Source organism: Triticum urartu, chromosome 7 (genome assembly GCF_003073215.2).
Source record: "Triticum urartu cultivar G1812 chromosome 7, Tu2.1, whole genome shotgun sequence".
NCBI classification, from domain to species: domain Eukaryota; kingdom Viridiplantae; phylum Streptophyta; class Magnoliopsida; order Poales; family Poaceae; genus Triticum; species Triticum urartu.
This window is the reverse complement of record NC_053028.1, coordinates 619,410,505-619,427,863: the sequence shown is the minus strand read 5'-3', so window position 1 is coordinate 619,427,863 and position 17,359 is coordinate 619,410,505. Positions and strand designations below refer to the sequence as shown.

The following is a 17,359-nucleotide window of genomic DNA, read 5'->3' as shown; positions in this document are numbered from 1 at the left end:
AAGCACCGGTCCACCCACATATCAAATTATCAAAGTACCGAACGCGAATCATATGAGCATGATGAAAACTAGCTTGACGATAATTCCCATGTGTCCTCGGGAGCGCTTTCCTTTATATAAGAGTTTGTACAGGCTTGTCCTTTGTTACAAAAAGGATTGGGCCATCTTGCTGCAGCTTATTTACTTTTATTACTTGTTACCCGTTACCAATTACCTTATCACAAAACTATCTGTTACCGATAATTTCAGTGCTTGCAAAAGATACCTTGCTGAAAACCGCTTATCATTTCCTTCTGCTCCTCGTTGGGTTCGACACTCTTACTTATCGAAAAGGCTACAATAGATCCCCTACACTTGTGGGTCATCAGCCGTGGAGTGCGATTGTTGGTGGAGGGGGGGTAAACCTTTATTTTTATCACTTGGGAACAGCCAGTAATGTGTTTAGCATGGAAGATATCGATAACTAATGGTCACGAAGTAAACAAGAAGGGTGCATTTCTCAAAATTTCATTTACCTCTGTTTTAAAAACTTGAGCTCTGGCACCGCTGGAAATCACTGCTTCCCTCTGCGAAGGGACTATCTATTTACTTTTATATTGTGTCATCACCTTCTCAAATACGCGCCAGAACCTGAGAGCACTATTGTCATCCTCATGCATTATGTGTAGCTAATGTTGGGTGCATCATGACTAGATCTTTTCTACCATGAATTACAATGTTTAGTCGCTGCTTGAACTTTGGAGGTGCTCTGCATTTATGTTTTGCGGTCTTAGAAAGGGCTAGCGAGATACCACTATTGTCACATTGTATCATGGTTGTTTTGACAATGTGTTGTTGTTTGAGATATCTTATTGTTGCTCGCTAGATGATTACGTCATTGATATGAGTTAATATAATTTGTAAGAGTTATTGTTGACATGATTAGTTATAATCTTGGCTGAAAACCTGGGTGCTATTTAAGCTTATTTATATAAACAAGAGCAAAAGAGTTCATAAAAGTTTTTCTTATTCACTTTCAGTTTATCAACTAAATTGCTTGAGGACAAGCAAAGGTTTAAGCTTGGGGAGTTGATACGTCTCCGTCGTATTTACTTTTCCTAACGTTTTTCCTCCTGTTCTGGACTCTAATTTGCATGATTTGAATGAAACTAACCCGGACTGCCATTGTTTTTAGCAGAACTACAATGGTGTTGTTTTGTGTAGAAATAAAAGTTTTCGGATTGGAACGAAACTTTGCGAGGATTTTTATACAATAAGTAAGAATTTCTGGAGCCAAGAACCACCAGAGGGGGGGCACCTGGGTGGCCACAACCCACCAGGGCGCCCCCCCTCCAGGCGCGCCCAAGTGGGTTGTCCCCACCCGGTGGCCTCGCAGACTTCAACCCAGATACTATAAAATCACATATTTGGAGAAAAAAATCAAGGAGAAAGAATTACCGCATTTCGCGAGACGAAGCTGTTTCCACCTCCTGTTCTTCATCGGGAGGCCAGATCTGGAGTCCGTTTGGGGCTCCGAAGAGGGGGGTCTTCGATCTTCGTCATCACCAACCCTTCTTCATCGCCAATTCCATGATGCTCCCCACCGGGAGTGAGTAATTCCTTCATAGGTTCGCTGGTCGGTGAGGAATTGGATGAGATTCATCATGTAATCGAGTTAGTTTTGTTAGGGCTTGATCCCTAGTATCCATTATGTTCTGAGATTGATGTTGCTATGACTTTGCCATGCTTAATGCTTGTCACTTTGGGCCCGGGTGCCATGATTTCAAATCTGAACCGTTTATGTTGTCACCATTATATCCATGTTCTAGATCTGATCTTGCAATTTATAGTCACCTTCTACGTGCTATGATCCGGCAACCCCGGAGTGACAATAGTCGGGACACTTCTTGGTGATGACCGTAGTTTGAGGAGTTCATGTATTCACTATGTGTTAATGCTTTGTTCCGGTTCTCTATTAAAAGGAGGCCTTAATATCCCTTAGTTTCCAATAGGACCCCGTTACCATGGGAGGGTAGGACAAAAAATGTCATGCAAGTTCTTTCCATAAGCATGTATGAATATTTACGGAATACATGCCTACATTATATTTATGAACTGGAGCTAGTGTCGTATCACCCTAGGTTAAGACTGTTATATGATGAACATCATCCAACGAATTCACCGATCCAATGCCTATGAATTTCTCTTATATTGTTTCTGCTAAGTTACTCCTGCTGCTGTTACTATTGCACTTGCTACAAAATCATCGCTATCACTGTTACCGTTACTATTGTTGTTGCTATTACTGTCGAAGCTATCATACTACTTTCTTACTCATCACGTTGTTGCAGATAATTAATATCCAGGTGTAGTTGAATTGACAACTCAGCTGCTAATACTTGCAAATATTGTTTGGCTCCCCTTGTGTCGAATCAAGAAATTATGGTTGAATACTCTACCCTCAAAAACTATTGCGATCCCATATACTTGTGGGTTATCACTCACTATTCCAAACTTATGGGCAACAAAGTCAATATGTATGCCTATGATTTGCCTGTGCCGTAAGGGCACGGGCTCTAAGTACAGTCAATAATGGTGTCCTCGAATAGGGGGTGCTCACCACGTCGGCCTGCCGTTTATGGGCTGGGCTGAGGACCCACTAACTATTGAAGAGTGGGTCACGCAAGCCATGGCCCTCGGCGTACTCAAGATGGAATCCTCCAAAGACCTAGCGTATACTTCAAGACATATTTAAATGATTGGCATGTTTATTCCTAGTTGTAGCTGACATACTTGTAACCCTAGATACCCCCGGTGGCAATATAAGCAAAGGGGTTTTAGTCTGTAGAGGCAAGTTAGATACAATCATACGACCTCAACGTAGATCATCCTGTACTTTGTACTCCATCCACAAAATATAAACACGAGCATGACTAGGGTATTACCTCTTCGAGAAGGCTCGAACCTAGGAAAACATTGTGTCCTTTTCTCTCCTGTTACCATCTAGTCAAGACCACCAGTTCGGGACCTCCTACCCAAGATCCGCCGGTTTTAGCACCGATAGAGGGTACTTGATTGTGAAGGGATTCTTGGGTGGACAACGACGTTGTCCAAGGTGCGTGGATGGGGTCCGCGGACGTCTGAGGAAGCCTGGGCAGCGGCAGGAGAGGTATAACGGGGACGACAGATGGGTGCAGATGAAAGGAAGGGGAGGCACGGTTGGAGTACAAGAAAAGGGGACCGGGAGGGGGATTTGAGTACGTCGGGGGTGTCGAAGTCCTACGTGCCTAGTGTCCGGACTCCTGCAACGCGGGAAAACGAACTTTCAGACCGACCGATGGAGTACTGCGTTGGATGGAAAAACACGTCCGAATAGCTCCATCCAGGCAGATGCGGGCGATTTGAGGGTCGGCATAGGAGATGCCCTCAAAGACCATGAATAACAGTTTTAAAAACTCTCATTTACGTGCTGATTTCCGAACGACTGAAACTAAGGTACAGTAAGCTATTCCAAGAATCCAAGAGCAAGTTGCAAAAAAAGAAGTAATTCCAAGATTTCTGAAATTTCCATATACTTTGTTTCATTCACTTAGGTATACTTCCTTTTTATAGGCTAAAATACGTTGCAAAGAGGAAATTTCCCTTTTTCAGTTTCATCTGACAGCTTTGGCCTTTTGGAGTTCAGAGTAGGGAATCCTTCCAACGAAACTTTTTGTTTTGCCAGTTGCCACTGTATTCATTCGTACGTTAGAGGCAAACCGGTTCTTTCCTAATTGAGAGAGTGGAACGGTCGACTCGAGAGAGCCCCTGCCAACCGCCAGGAATAGATCGGGCAGAGGATTCTTGTTAGCCAGTCAAGTCAAGGTAAAAGTTAGCAGAATCTACTTGTCCAAAAACATGTCAAACAAAGGACAAAGTTAAGAATCCTAACGCAGTGTATACCCTGTGATTCAGCTGTTCAACTGGAAAGCCTGCAGCGAAAAGCCTGCGCCAACAAGGGCGCTCTCCCACACTACTAATTCTGGCTTTTCAAGGACCGGCAGAAAGGTCAAGAACACAACATAAACAAACACGGTCCAAGTCAATGCATCGGTATATGCATATCCTGGTTTACCCTTTCTTGGGCCTGTCAACACGGGAAGAAATTTCCAACTGCTACAAGTCAACAATGGTTTATCTCCAATTGGAGTTTTCTGTATGCCTCTATGTTCAAGCAGGGTATGGACATGGCCGATTGTCCCAATCCTGGAGAAGAAACTACACAGGTGTAGCAAATTAATGATACCAAAAAGGAACAGTTGCATCCACCTTAGAGTGCACCAATCAGCTAGGAAACCTCAATTTCAGTTCAAACTCCTGCTTTGTAGTGCACAAATCACATCATGAGGAACAAGCACAATGAGAAGGAGAAATGCATATGTATTTGTGCATATGAGGAGAATGGCAGTCAAGCACAAGGATGAGCGCAACACGTCTGTGGCTCCTCAGAATGTGACAGCCAAAACTATATGCACCTGCAAGTCTGCACTTGACAAAAGGGTCTACATTCCCATCCCGGTTATTCAAAGGAAATTGCTTCAAGCCTACAAAACGTGATCCAGTGAAGCAATGGCTCTTATACACGAGTGCTTCGAAGGAACAGCAAAACACAAAACCATTGATATAACATCGGTAGCCTTTTCTCTAAAGTAACACTGGTAGCTTGAAAGAAGAAACGCTGCAAAAAAATCAACATTTCGGTTAGAATTTTCAGATAACGCTATCCGTCAAACTTGCAATTGCAATGCACACATACCTTCAACAATTCAGGCACTTGTGACCATGCTATGTATTCTTCGTTTAGCTTAGATACACAAACTTAGATGAGACAGCAGTAACAAGTAGCAGCCGCATCACCATGTATAGACTGATCTCTAATTCATATACAACTTATTAAGACATCCGGATAATGATAATTTGCATTTCAGCATTTGTGCATCTTAAAACTTTGAGATAACTCAATTCATGATGCTTACTACATATGATGGTTTGCATTTCAGCACTTGCAATAGCCATACAGATTTGAAATGGTGAAGCGGTGGCAATCACCGGCAGCATGTCTGTCAAATACTTTTTCTTCATTCCTTCGATTACCCTTTTCCAATTAATGAAACAACAACAGCAGCAAATCACTCTTGAAATACCACAGAGAAAGATAAGGAAAAGCTCAGATTTCCTTGCTCGCAGCTTACATGACTGAATTATTCACATATCAAATCAAAGTGGTAAGAAGAAAAAAAGAAGAAGGAAAGAAAGTAAGAAAAAAAGTGGCAAGAATTATCCATTTCTAGCAAGAGAGAACACCACGAGATCATCGGAAGACGGACCAGAGCAGAGCGGAGCGGGGGCAAGCGCTTTTCTCGTTCCTTTCCCCAGTCCCCCCTCCCACGAATCCTTGCTATTCTCGTCGTCGTTGTCGAGCTAGAGGCGGAGCAGCGTGTCGTAGCGGCAGGTCATCTGATCAGCCTCGGCGGCCGCGGCGTCAAGGGCCCCGTCCTGTGGGGGCGGCATGTTCAGATCGAAGGGCAGCGGGGTGCGGGAGGCCGCCGCGTCGTCCCCATCCTCGCAGAGGAGGACGGAGGAGGAGGAGCCGCAGTAGCTGCGGCAGTCCTCCTCCCCTTCCTCGGCCGTGCCCGCTCGGGCGGCGCTGCGGGCCCTGGCGGGGGCGCGGGGCCCGCCGCCGCTCCAGGACTCGACGGTGCTGCTCTGGCTGGTCGTGGCGGTCGCGGCGGCCGCCGCGGGGGGAGGGGGAGGGCGCGGCGGCGGCTGCGTGGCGGAGGAGGGCGGGAAGTTGGTGCGGGCGGTGGGCCCGCGGAGGGATCGGGCGGCGGAGTCGTAGGCGCGGGCGGCGTCCTCGGCGCAGTCGAAGGTGCCGAGCCAGATCGGCGTCTTCTTGGCCGGGTCCCGGATCTCGGCGGCGTAGCGGCCCGAGGGGCGCTTCCGCACGCCGCGGTACCGGATCTCCGGCGACTGCTGCGACGGCTGCGGCTGGGGCTGCGGCGGCCTCGCCTTGCGCATCGCGGCCGGCCTAGGGTTTGGTCACAGTGGCGTGCGTGCTTCTTTCCCTTCTTCCCCTTGGTGGTTTTTGTTTGGGCTCCCTCGGCCCCCTGGCCTGCCTCTGCCTCTGCCTCTGCCTGGGTGGGGAAGCGGAAGGGGGAGGGAGGGAGGGGATGGGGCACGGACGCCTGCTTTGGTTTCTCCTCCTCACGCGGGCACACGCCCCGGCTCGGCTCGGCTGCCCGGTGCTGTGCACTGCTGCTGGTCTGGTGGTGGTCGCTACGCCTACGCTACTCGCTGGAGTACGTGCGACTGCTACCGATCCGGCCCTGCTCCACCACTACGATTGCGGTATGGTATGGTCTGGTTTGGTTGGGTCTGGGTGGCGTGCCTTTTTCTTTCTATTAAAATCTGGGCGACGCCTGGATTTGGGGTCGGCGTCCCTTCCTGCCCCTGTTTCTTTCTGCTTGGGCGCGTCGCGTCGCGTCTCGCGTTGCTCTAATTTCTACGGCACACACGCAGCCGGCTGGATACGACCCGCCCGTCCCGGGGGCATATTCGGGGTTAGTGGAGAGTAATTTTGGGGCGGCATGATTAGGCGGCGATATTCTGGTGCCTTACTTGTAGACTCGAGCACAGTGCGTGTGTTCTGCTCCGACAACGAACTACTGAGTAAGAGTGATTTGGGGTTAAGAAACAACGGCTAATTTCGGCGAACTCAATTTACCAAAAGCTAAAATCCGCAGACCTGCTTTGTGTAATTCTATTCAAGTTTTTAATAGTATGCCATTTGGATGCTTCACGTCGTCTGGATGATAATATGCGGGTATGGAATTTCATGAATTGGAATTGTATCTTGGCAATGTCGGCTGCTAGGACAGTTAGACATTAGGAGATTTGAATTTTAGCTAAAAACTCAAATTCCACGAGTTGTGTCGGACATTGGGAAAAACTCATCTTTGTTATCGAGTCTACCATGGTATGCTTGAAGTCAGTATTTCCCCTCTTGCAAGGCGACTAGGGCAAAGCCTTTCTTCCCTCGATCTTCGCCCGCGAGCTCGTGGATCCCCTCCGTCTACCGCTCCGATGGCCAATGTCGAGGAGGGAATCCTAGTGCCTTAGCTTTGGCTAGTAGATAGGCTAGAGTATTAGTCCTCCTAGAGGCGGGCCCTCAGACTGATGGCAATGCTTCTTCTTTAGGTCAGTTTTCCAGGCTTCGATCCTTCTCAAATTCGTTCATCAGGGTGGATTAGATGGATCCCTGACGTAGATTCTTATCGGCTCACCGCCCAAGGAGGGGCTTGTATCTAATTAGCTAGTTGGTGTTACCAAGGCCCAGACTGTGAGTGAGACACGACCCTGACTTGTATGGGAGGCGGCAATGGAACATTTTCCACAATGGGCGAAAGCCCGACGGAGCAATGCCGCGTGGAGGTGTAAGGTCTACGGGTCGTCAACTTCTTTTCTAGGAGAAGAAACACTGACAATATTTGGGGAATAAGCCCAAAGCAGCTCAATTTCATTATATTTCATTTCCTAGCACTTCCTATCATTTAATATCCATCTCTTTGGTTTTATTAACATAAGAGATGTCCTTGTCAATAAAATAGATCCTAATGAAAGTCCATCGATACCCAATCCCCAGTGGAAAACAAAGAAATCTATAATTCTTTCAATTCCAATGGATGGGCGTAATTTTTCTACCGCATTTACATCCCATAACAATAGTGTTTCCCTAAAAGAAACCTCCATTGTTCCATGTCTCGGACTAACCCTCGGCCTCCAACCCATAGGAACTACCAGATCACCCCAAGGACGCTTCGACATCCAGGAGTCATGGACCGATCATAGCCCATGTTCAATGAGTGGAACACGTTAGTCCTCCGCTCACCTGTTGAGCAGTAAGGGTCGGAGAAGGGCAATCACTTGGGACGGCGAGGTTAGGGTTTCTCGTCATCCGTAGGCGATTGCGAGATTGGTGTCAAGTTCTTGAGATTAAACCAAGGGTTCAACGACAATTGGGCTCCGGGCACTGGTCCTTAGGGGCACTACTTCCTCTAATCTAGTAAGCTGGTAGGGCCCCAGGTGCGAAGACTTGTAGGCAAGCAACAACTTTTCTCCAGCGGATGGCCTTAAGATTTCAAACCAGTAAGAGAGCTTGAAACAGTCAATGAGTAGTACCTACACACAGCTATAACACTTGTCTTGGTCCCCAACGAAACTAGTGAAATTACCCGTCTCAATACTCTTGTTAGATACATGGATTAATGAAAATTGTGGTAAAAATTGATAATTGCAACGGAGAAAATATAAGTTTAGATTGTAAACAGAAATACAAGAGCACTGATTGAGGTTGAAAGTAATACTGATGAATTGGTGGATTAACGGGTTGCTCGGCTCGTTAAGCTCGTGTTTGTTATGGCTCGACTCATTAAGCTTGTTAAGTTAAACGAGCGAAAAATCATGTGCAGCTCAGTTCGTTTAAATCTCGTTAAGCTCGTGAGCACCCTTTAACAATACAATTTGTTACAGCCTATCAGATGAGAGTGCGAGTGTATTTGTTATGAAGGAAGATAGTGAGTAGGACTGTACGAGGGGGTGCACTAGTTTGCTACGAAGTTAGATATTCATATGTTTGGCATTAGTTACCATTGTCTCGTGTAACTAAGAGAGTGATGTCGAATTATTTTAATTATCCACTCTTCGTTAAGACTCCATGTGCCACGTTGGTAAAATAATGAACTAATAGAGGCAGGGAAGATTTCATATCTGGCTTATCATTATTGATGACTTCACAAAGTTCATTTTGAAAGTCCAGGAAGACATCTCAAACACTGCGTCCGTTCAGACCGTGGCGCTGACAGCCGGCTGACATCCCAAAATGCGTTGGAATGAGTGTCTGGCTCGGCGTGTGTGTCGGTCTCATCATGTCGGGTTTTTCATTCCTGCCAGGTGACTGTCGGGTTGTGGCATGGCCTCTTGCCATTGCGTCCCCTTAGCCGCATGTCATGCTTTCATGTGTTTGTCCGGTATTTTGACTATGTGGTCTGTGTCGGTGTCAAAACCGGCAGATCTCGGGTAGGGGGTCCCAAGCTGTGGATCTAGGATCAATGGGGAACAAGGGACGATGAACATGGTGTTTAACCAGGTTCGGGCCCTCTCAAAGAGGTAAAACCCTACGTCCTACTTGATTGTATTTGATGTGTATGATATGGTGCCAGAGTCAATTTATGATGAGATCAGGCAAGCTAAACCCTAGGTTGATGGGGTGATGGATGTTGCTATGGCCTTAAAGACTAAAACCCTCTGGTTTATATAGACACTAGTAGGGTTAGGGTTACATGCGATTGGTTACAACAAAGGAAAGATCACGCTAATCTTGACTTGGAGGGCACACCATGACTCCAAAGATCTTCTGTCCGGTCTCGGGTCCGCGCCCTAGTTCGGCTTCATAGTAGCCCATTAGTCCGGCCCATAAGCAATGGGCCGTCGACCCAAGGACCCGTTAATCCAGGATTCCCTCAGTATCCCCCGAACTAGCCTCCAACGCCAGGGCTTGTGTTCGACATCCGCATATTCCACGGTCTTAAGCTTGCGAGGCGAGTTCTCCATCATGTCATGTGTGTGCTCGGAATCAAGTGGTGTCCGGAATCCAGAGTATTTGTTTTACTTAGCCTCGAAGGCCAAAGTGCTCAAGTGTGAACAGTGCCCATGTCTGACAACTTTTAGCGAAGGGTCGCGTCCGGTTATAACACCGAACGGTTGGAAGTTCTCGATACGCGGCTTGAGGCCGCCCCTCCATTGGCACGTCTCATCAAGGCAGAGCTCATGCCCCATTTTTTAGGGGATATGATCATTAATTTTGATTCCCCCACCCATGCATAAGTCGTGAGCGTATCGATAAGTGGAGAGGCCCACTGCGTGAAAAGGGGAATGTTTTGCTCCTCCGCGGCCTATAAGAAAGGGGGGACGACTACACTTATCATCTCATGCCTTCTTCCACCTCATGTCGTTGCCTTTCCTATCTACAGAGCTCTAGAGCCCTGCCTTGTCCCTCCGCGACGTATCCCTTCCCGCTCTTCCCAAGCTTCAACCATGGCCGGATCTGGCACAAATGGCAAGTGGGACGTCTCCACCGTCACCAACAATGACATCAAGGAGTTGAAGCGGGTCGGCTACTTATTGGCCGACATCGCCCATCGGACCCCCGAATAGGGCTAGATTATCCCCACGCCCAAGCCACTTTATCCGGGGGTTGGGATTCCCTTGCACCCCTTCGTGCGGGGATTGATGTTTTTCTATGGGCTAGATTTTCACGATCTAGCCCCCAACTCCCTCCTCCACATCTCTACCTTCACCGTCGTTTGTGAGGCCCTTCTGTGGGCCCGCCGCACTTCGGCATGCGGCTTAAGGTGTTCAATGTCAAGCCGAAGGTGGTCGGCGGCACCTAGGCGGACTGCGGCGGAGCGATGATCAGCAAGCTCACTTGAGTCCAATGGCCAGAAGGCACATTCATAGACACTGTGATGTCTACTACACAACTTGTTCTTGTAGACTCGTGTTGGGCCTCCAAGCACGGAGTTTTTATAGGACAATAGCAATTTTCCCTCAAGTGAATGACCTCAGGTTTATCAATCCGTGGGAGGCGTAGGATGAAGATGGTCTCTCTCAAACAACCCTGCAACCAAATAACAAAAAGTCTCTGGTGTCCCCAACAGACCAAATACAATGGTAATTTGTATAGGTGTGCTAGTTCGACAAAGACATGGTACTAAAGTTGTAGTAATGATAGTAGATATTGATTTTTGTAATAGGAACATTAAAAAACAGCAAGGTAGCAATTGATAAAACAGAGCACAAACGATATTGTGATGACCCACAAGTATAGGGGATCTATCGTAGTCCTTTCGATAAGTAAGAGTGTCGAACCCAACGAGGAGCAGAAGGAAATGATAAGTGGTTTCCAGCAAGGTATTCTCTGCAAATAATGAAACAAGTGGTAACAGATAGTTTTGTGATAGGATAATTTGTAACGAGCAACAAGTAACAAGAGTAAATAAAGTGCAACAAGGTGGCCCAATCCTTTTTGTAGCAAAGGACAAGCCTGGACAAACTCTTATATAGAGAAAAGCGCTCCCGAGGACACATGGGAATATCGTCAAGCTAGTTTTCATCACGTTCATATGATTCGCGTTCAGTACTTTGATAATTTGGTATGTGGGTGGACCGGTGCTTGGGTACTGTCCTTACTTGGACAAGCATCCCACTTATGATTAACCTCTATTGCAAGCATCCGCAACTACAACAAAAATATTAAGGTAAACCTAACCATAGCATGAAACATATGGATCCAAATCAACCCATTACGAAGCAACGCATAAACTAGAGTTTAGCTTCTGTCACTCTAGCAACCCATCATCTACTTATTACTTCCCAATGCCTTCCTCTAGGCCCAAATAATGGTGAAGTGTTATGTAGTCGACGTTCACATAACACCACTAGAGGAGAGACATCATACATCTCATCAAAATATCGAACAAATACCAAATTCACATGACTACTAATAGCAAGACTCCTCCCATGTCCTCAGGAACAAACGTAACTACTCACAAAGCATATTCATGTTCATAATGAGAGGGGTATTAATATGCATATAGGATCTGAACATATGGTCTTCCACCAAATAAACCAACTAGCATCAACTACAAGGAGTAATTAACACTACTAGCAACCTACTAGTACCAATCCCGGACTTGGAGACAAGAATTGGATACAAGAGATGAACTAGGGTTTTGAGAGGAGATGGTGCTGATGAAGATGTTGATGGAGATTGCCCTCTCCAGATGAGAGGAGCGTTGGTGATGACGATGGCGATGATTTCCCCCTCCCGGAGGGAAGTTTCCCCAGCAGAACAGCTCCACCAGAGCCCTAGATTGGTTCCGCCTTGTGGCGGCGGAGTTTCGTCCGAGGAGATGGCTTTTGATTTTTTCCTCATCGAAAGACTCCATATAGCAGAAGATGGCCATCGAAGGACCACCAGGGGGCCCACGAGGTAGGGGCGCGCCCAGGGGGGTAGGGCGCGCCCCCACCCTCGTGGGCAGGGTGTGGCCCCCCTGGTGAACTTCTTGCACTTAGTATTTTCTATATATTCTGAAAACGTCTTTCGTGAAGTTTCAGGACTTTTGGAGCTGTGTAGAATAGGTCTCTAATATTTGCTCCTTTTCCAGCCCAGACTCACAGCTGCCGGCATTCTCCCTCTTTATGTAAACCTTGTAAAATAAGAGAGAATAGGCATAAGTATTGTGACATAATGTGTAATAACAACCCATAATGCAATAAATATCGATATAAAAGCATGATGCAAAATGGACGTATCAACTCCCCCAAGCTTAGACCTCGCTTGTCCTCAAGCGAAAGCCGAAATTGAAAAATATGTCCACGTGTTTGGAGATAGAGGTGTCGATAAAAGTAAAATACGGACATGAGGGCATCATGATCATTCTTAGAACAACAACTTACATAATTCTTGTCATATGATTTCTTATGCTAGAGTATTAATTCAATCACAATTTCAAGTATGAATCGTAAACTTCATTGAAAACTAACAAACTATAATCTCAGTCATTGGAGCAATTGCAATTTATCATAACATAGGAAAGAGTCAATATATAAGAGCCTTTCAGCAAGTCCACATACTCAACTATCATATAGTCTTTCACAATTGCTGACACTCACGCAATACTTATGTGTATGGAGTTTTAATCAGACACAGAGAAAGATAGGGGCTTATAGTTTTGCCTCCCCACGTTTTACCTCAAGGGTAATGTCAACAATAATAGTTCATGAAAACTCACATCCAATTAGCCATATATACCAGGATCTTTTCAACATACTGTGCTTGCCAAAGAATAAAATGTAAAAAGGAAGGGTGAAGATCACCATGACTCTTATGTAAGGTAGGAGATAAAAGTAAAAGATAGGCCCTTCGCAGAGGGAAGCAGAGGTTGTCATGCGCTTTTATGGTTGGATGCACAAAATCTTAATGCGAAAGAACGTCACTTTATATTGCCACTTGTGATATGGACCTTTATTATGCAGTCTGTTGCTTTTATTTCTTCCATATCACACGATCTTATAAAGCTTATTTTCTCCCACACTAATAAGTCATACATATTTAGAGAGCAATTTTTATTGCTTGCACCGATGACAACTTACTTGAAGGATCTTACTCAATCCATAGGTAGATATGGTGGACTCTCATGGCAAAACTGGCTTTAAGGGTATTTGGAAGCACAAGTAGTATCTCTACTTGGTGCGATGAATTTGGCTAGCATGAGGGGGAAAGGCAAGCTCAACCATGTTGGATGATCCATGACAATATAATTTATCTCAGATGTAAGAAAACATAACCCATTACGTTGTCTCCCTTGTCCAACGTCAACTATTTAGCATGTCATATTTTAATGAGTGCTCACAATCATAAAAGATGTCCAAGATAGTATATTTATATGTGAAGACCTCTCTTTCTTTATTACTTCCTATTAACTGCAATGATGACCAAAACTATGTTTGTCAACTCTCAACAACTTTTATTCATCATACTTTTTCTATGTGAGCTCATTACTCTCCATAAGATCCATATGATATCTTTGTTACCTTTTTTATTCTTTCTATTTTCTTTTATTCACTTAGGATCATGGCAAAATAATCAAGCCCTTGACTCAACACTAATCTTTATTATATATAGCTCACGGACTCGATTACATAGAAGGATCATAAAGCAAAACTCACAACTAGATCATACTAAAACTTTATTCTACTAGATCAAGATATTATCAAAAAGGATTGAACTAAGAAAAACGGTAAAGATAAAAGTGATGGTGATACGATACCGGGGCACTCCCCCAAGCTTGGCAGTTGCCAAGGGGAGTGCCCATACCAGATACTCAATTCTTCTTTGTTGGTGGAGAAGGTGATGGTTTTGTTGATGGCGTAGGCTTGTCGTCCTTCTTCCAAGGCATAGGCTCACCATCATAGAAGGATGATCGAGTGTCCTGAAACCTCAAATCTATAGCCAAACTCATCCTCTTGAATCTATATTCATACTCACAGTTTTGATTTTGCAGGTCATAGATCTGGGCTTGGAGGTGCTCGATTTTCTCATGAAGCTTGAAGATGGCCTCCCCAATGTCCTTGACGTCTAGCTTGTGGTTGTTGGTGAACTCCGTGATCACAATGTGATTGGAATCGAGTCCACGCTCCACCATCTCCTGACACTTGAAAACATCTTGCTCCAATGCCCCGAGCCTTGCCTCCGTGCTTCCGGTCTTCCTTGGTCCCTCAACATCGCGGATGTGCAACAACCCCTCACGCATCTCAATGGTTTGAGGGTGTTGCAGCACCTCCACGAGGGTAGGGGTTGATGACCTTCTCGAAGAACTGGTCCTTGGGGGCACTTGAAGACGACATGATGTCCTGGATCTGTCAGAAAAACAGCTCGAAACACAAACAGAGGATAATTGCGTGATACGGGAGTCAAAACCCCCGGGAGATTATATAATGAATTTTTACCGGCCAAAATACGTGTCGTGTAAGAAAACGGAGTCCGGAGAGGGCACGAGGTGCCCACGAGGTAGGGGGCGCGCCCAGTAGGGTAGGGCGCACCCTCCACCCTCGTGGAGCCCTCGTGTCCTTCCCGGACTGCTTCTTATTTTTCTATTTTTCTAAATATTCCAAAACGGAGAAATATTGCCTTAAAAACTGTTTTGGAGTCGGTTTACTTACCGTACCACATACATATTCCTTTTCGGAGTCTGAAACGTTCCGGAAAATGTCCTTTATGTATTCCTCCAGGGTTACGGTTTCAATAACATTGGTTTCAACATTTATGGGATTACCTGAGATATAATGTTTGATTCTTTGACCGTTTACCACCTTCGGATTTGTGCCTTCGAAGTTGTTGATTTTTATGGCACCGGAACGATAGACCTCCTCGATAACGTAAGGACCTTCCCATTTAGAGAGAAGTTTTCCTGCAAAAAATCTTAAACGAGAGTTGTATAGCAATACATAATCACCTACATTAAACTCACGCTTTTGTATCCTTTTATCATGCCATCTTTTAACCTTTTCTTTAAACAACTTGGCATTTTCGTAGGTTTGGGTTCTCCATTCATCGAGTGAGCTAATATCAAATAACCTCTTTTCACCGGCAAGTTTAAAATCATAATTGAGCTCTTTAATAGCCCAATATGCCTTGTGTTCTAGTTCGAGAGGTAAGTGACATGCTTTTCCATAAACCATTTTATACGGAGACATACCCATAGGATTTTTATATGCAGTTCTATAGGCCCATAATGCATCATCAAGTTTCTAGGACCAATTCTTTCTAGACCTATTGACAGTCTTTTGCAAAATTAATTTGAGCTGTCTATTAATCAATTCTACTTGACCACTAGACTGAGGGTGATAAGGGATGCAATTCTATGATTAACATCATACTTAGCAAGCATTTTACGGAAAGCACCATGAATAAAATGTGAACCACCATTAGTCATTAAATATCTAGGGACTCCAAATCTTGGAAAATAACTTCTTTAAGCATTTTAATAGAGGTGTTATGATCGGCACTACTAGTTGGAATAGCTTCTACCCACTTAGTCACGTAATCAACAGCAACTAAAATATGTGTATATCCATTAGAGCCAGGAAAAGGTCCCATATAGTCAAAGCCCCAAACATCAAATGGTTCAATAACGAGTGAATAGTTCATAGGCATTTCTTGACGTCTACTAATATTACCTATTCTTTGACATTCATCACATGATAAGACAAACTTACGGGCATCCTTGAAGAGAGTAGGCCAATAAAAACTAGATTGCAATACCTTATGTGCAGTCCTATCTCGAGCATGGTGTCCTCCATAAGCTTCGGAGTGACACTTGCGTAGGATCTGTTCCTGTTCATGCTCAAGTACACAACGTCTAATAACACCATCTACTCCTTCTTTATAAAGATGTGGGTCATCCCAAAAGTAATGCCTCAAATCATAGAAGAACTTTTTCTTTTGCTGGTATGTGAAACTAGGTGGTATAAACTTAGCAACAATGTAATTAGCATAATCAGCATACCATGGAGCAGTATGAGAAGCATTTATGACATTTAATTGCTCATCAGGAAAGCTATCATCAATAGGTAGTGGGTCATCAAGCACATTTTCTAACCTAGACAAGTTGTCTGCAACGGGGTTCTCAACTCCCTTTGTATCAACAATGTGTAAGTCAAATTCTTGTAGCAAGAGAACCCATCTAATAAGTCTAGGTTTAGCATCTTTCTTTTCCATAAGATATAGTTACTTTAGAATCAAAAATATAAGGTATGAACTTATCACAAGCAAATACAACTGCTAAGAATTCTTTTTCAGTAGTAGCATAATTTCTTTGAGCATTGTCTAGGGTTTTACTAGCATATTGAATAATGTTTAATTTCTTATCAACTCTTTGCCCTAGAACAGCACCTACAGCATAATCACTAGCATCACACATAATTTCAAAGGGTAAATTCCAATCAGGTGGATGAACAATAGGTGCAGAGATCAATGCTTTCTTAAGTATTTCAAATGCTTCTACACAATCGTCATCAAAGACAAATGGTATATCTTTTTGTAATAAATTAGTCAGAGGCCGAGAAATTTTTGAGAAGTCCTTAATGAACCTCCTATAAAATCCGGCGTGACTAAGGAAACTTCTTATACCTTTGATGTCCTTGGGGCATGACATATTTTCAATAGCATCAACCTTGGCTTTATCAACTTCAATACCTCTTTCAGAAACTTTATTCCCCAAGACAATACCTTCATTAACCATAAAGTGGCACTTTTCCCAATTCAAGACAAGATTAGTTTCTTCACATCTCTGCAAAACTCGATCAAGGTTGCTCAAGCAATCATCAAAAGAAGATCCATAGACGGAGAAATCATCCATGAAAACCTCACAAATCTTTTCACAAAAGTCATAGAATATAGCCATCATGCATCTTTGAAAGGTAGCAGGTGCATTACATAAACCAAAAGGCATGCGTCTATAAGAAAATGTACCAAAAGGGCAAGTAAAAGTAGTCTTTGATTGATCCTTGGCTGACACAGGTATTTGAGAGAAACCAGAATAACCATCTAGAAAGCAAAAATGTGAATGTTTGGATAATCTTTCTAGCATTTAATCAATAAAAGGTAAGGGGTAATGATCCTTTTTAGTGGCCTTATTTAATTTGCGGAAATCAATTACCATCCTATAACCTATAATAATTCTTTGAGGAATCAATTCATCTTTATCATTAGGAACGACAT

The 17,359-nt window shown here is 44.4% G+C and overlaps 1 protein-coding gene across 1 annotated transcript; it reads right to left on the bottom strand.

The window, feature by feature from the left end:
• Window positions 1-5,077: 5,077 nt before the first annotated feature.
• On the bottom strand, window positions 5,078-6,345 carry LOC125521968 (ethylene-responsive transcription factor 3-like). The gene has a single exon (XM_048687035.1). It carries the CDS (start codon window positions 6,034-6,036, stop codon window positions 5,440-5,442), a length of 597 nt encoding a protein of 198 aa, XP_048542992.1. The 5' UTR covers window positions 6,037-6,345; the 3' UTR covers window positions 5,078-5,439.
• Window positions 6,346-17,359: the final 11,014 nt, after the last annotated feature.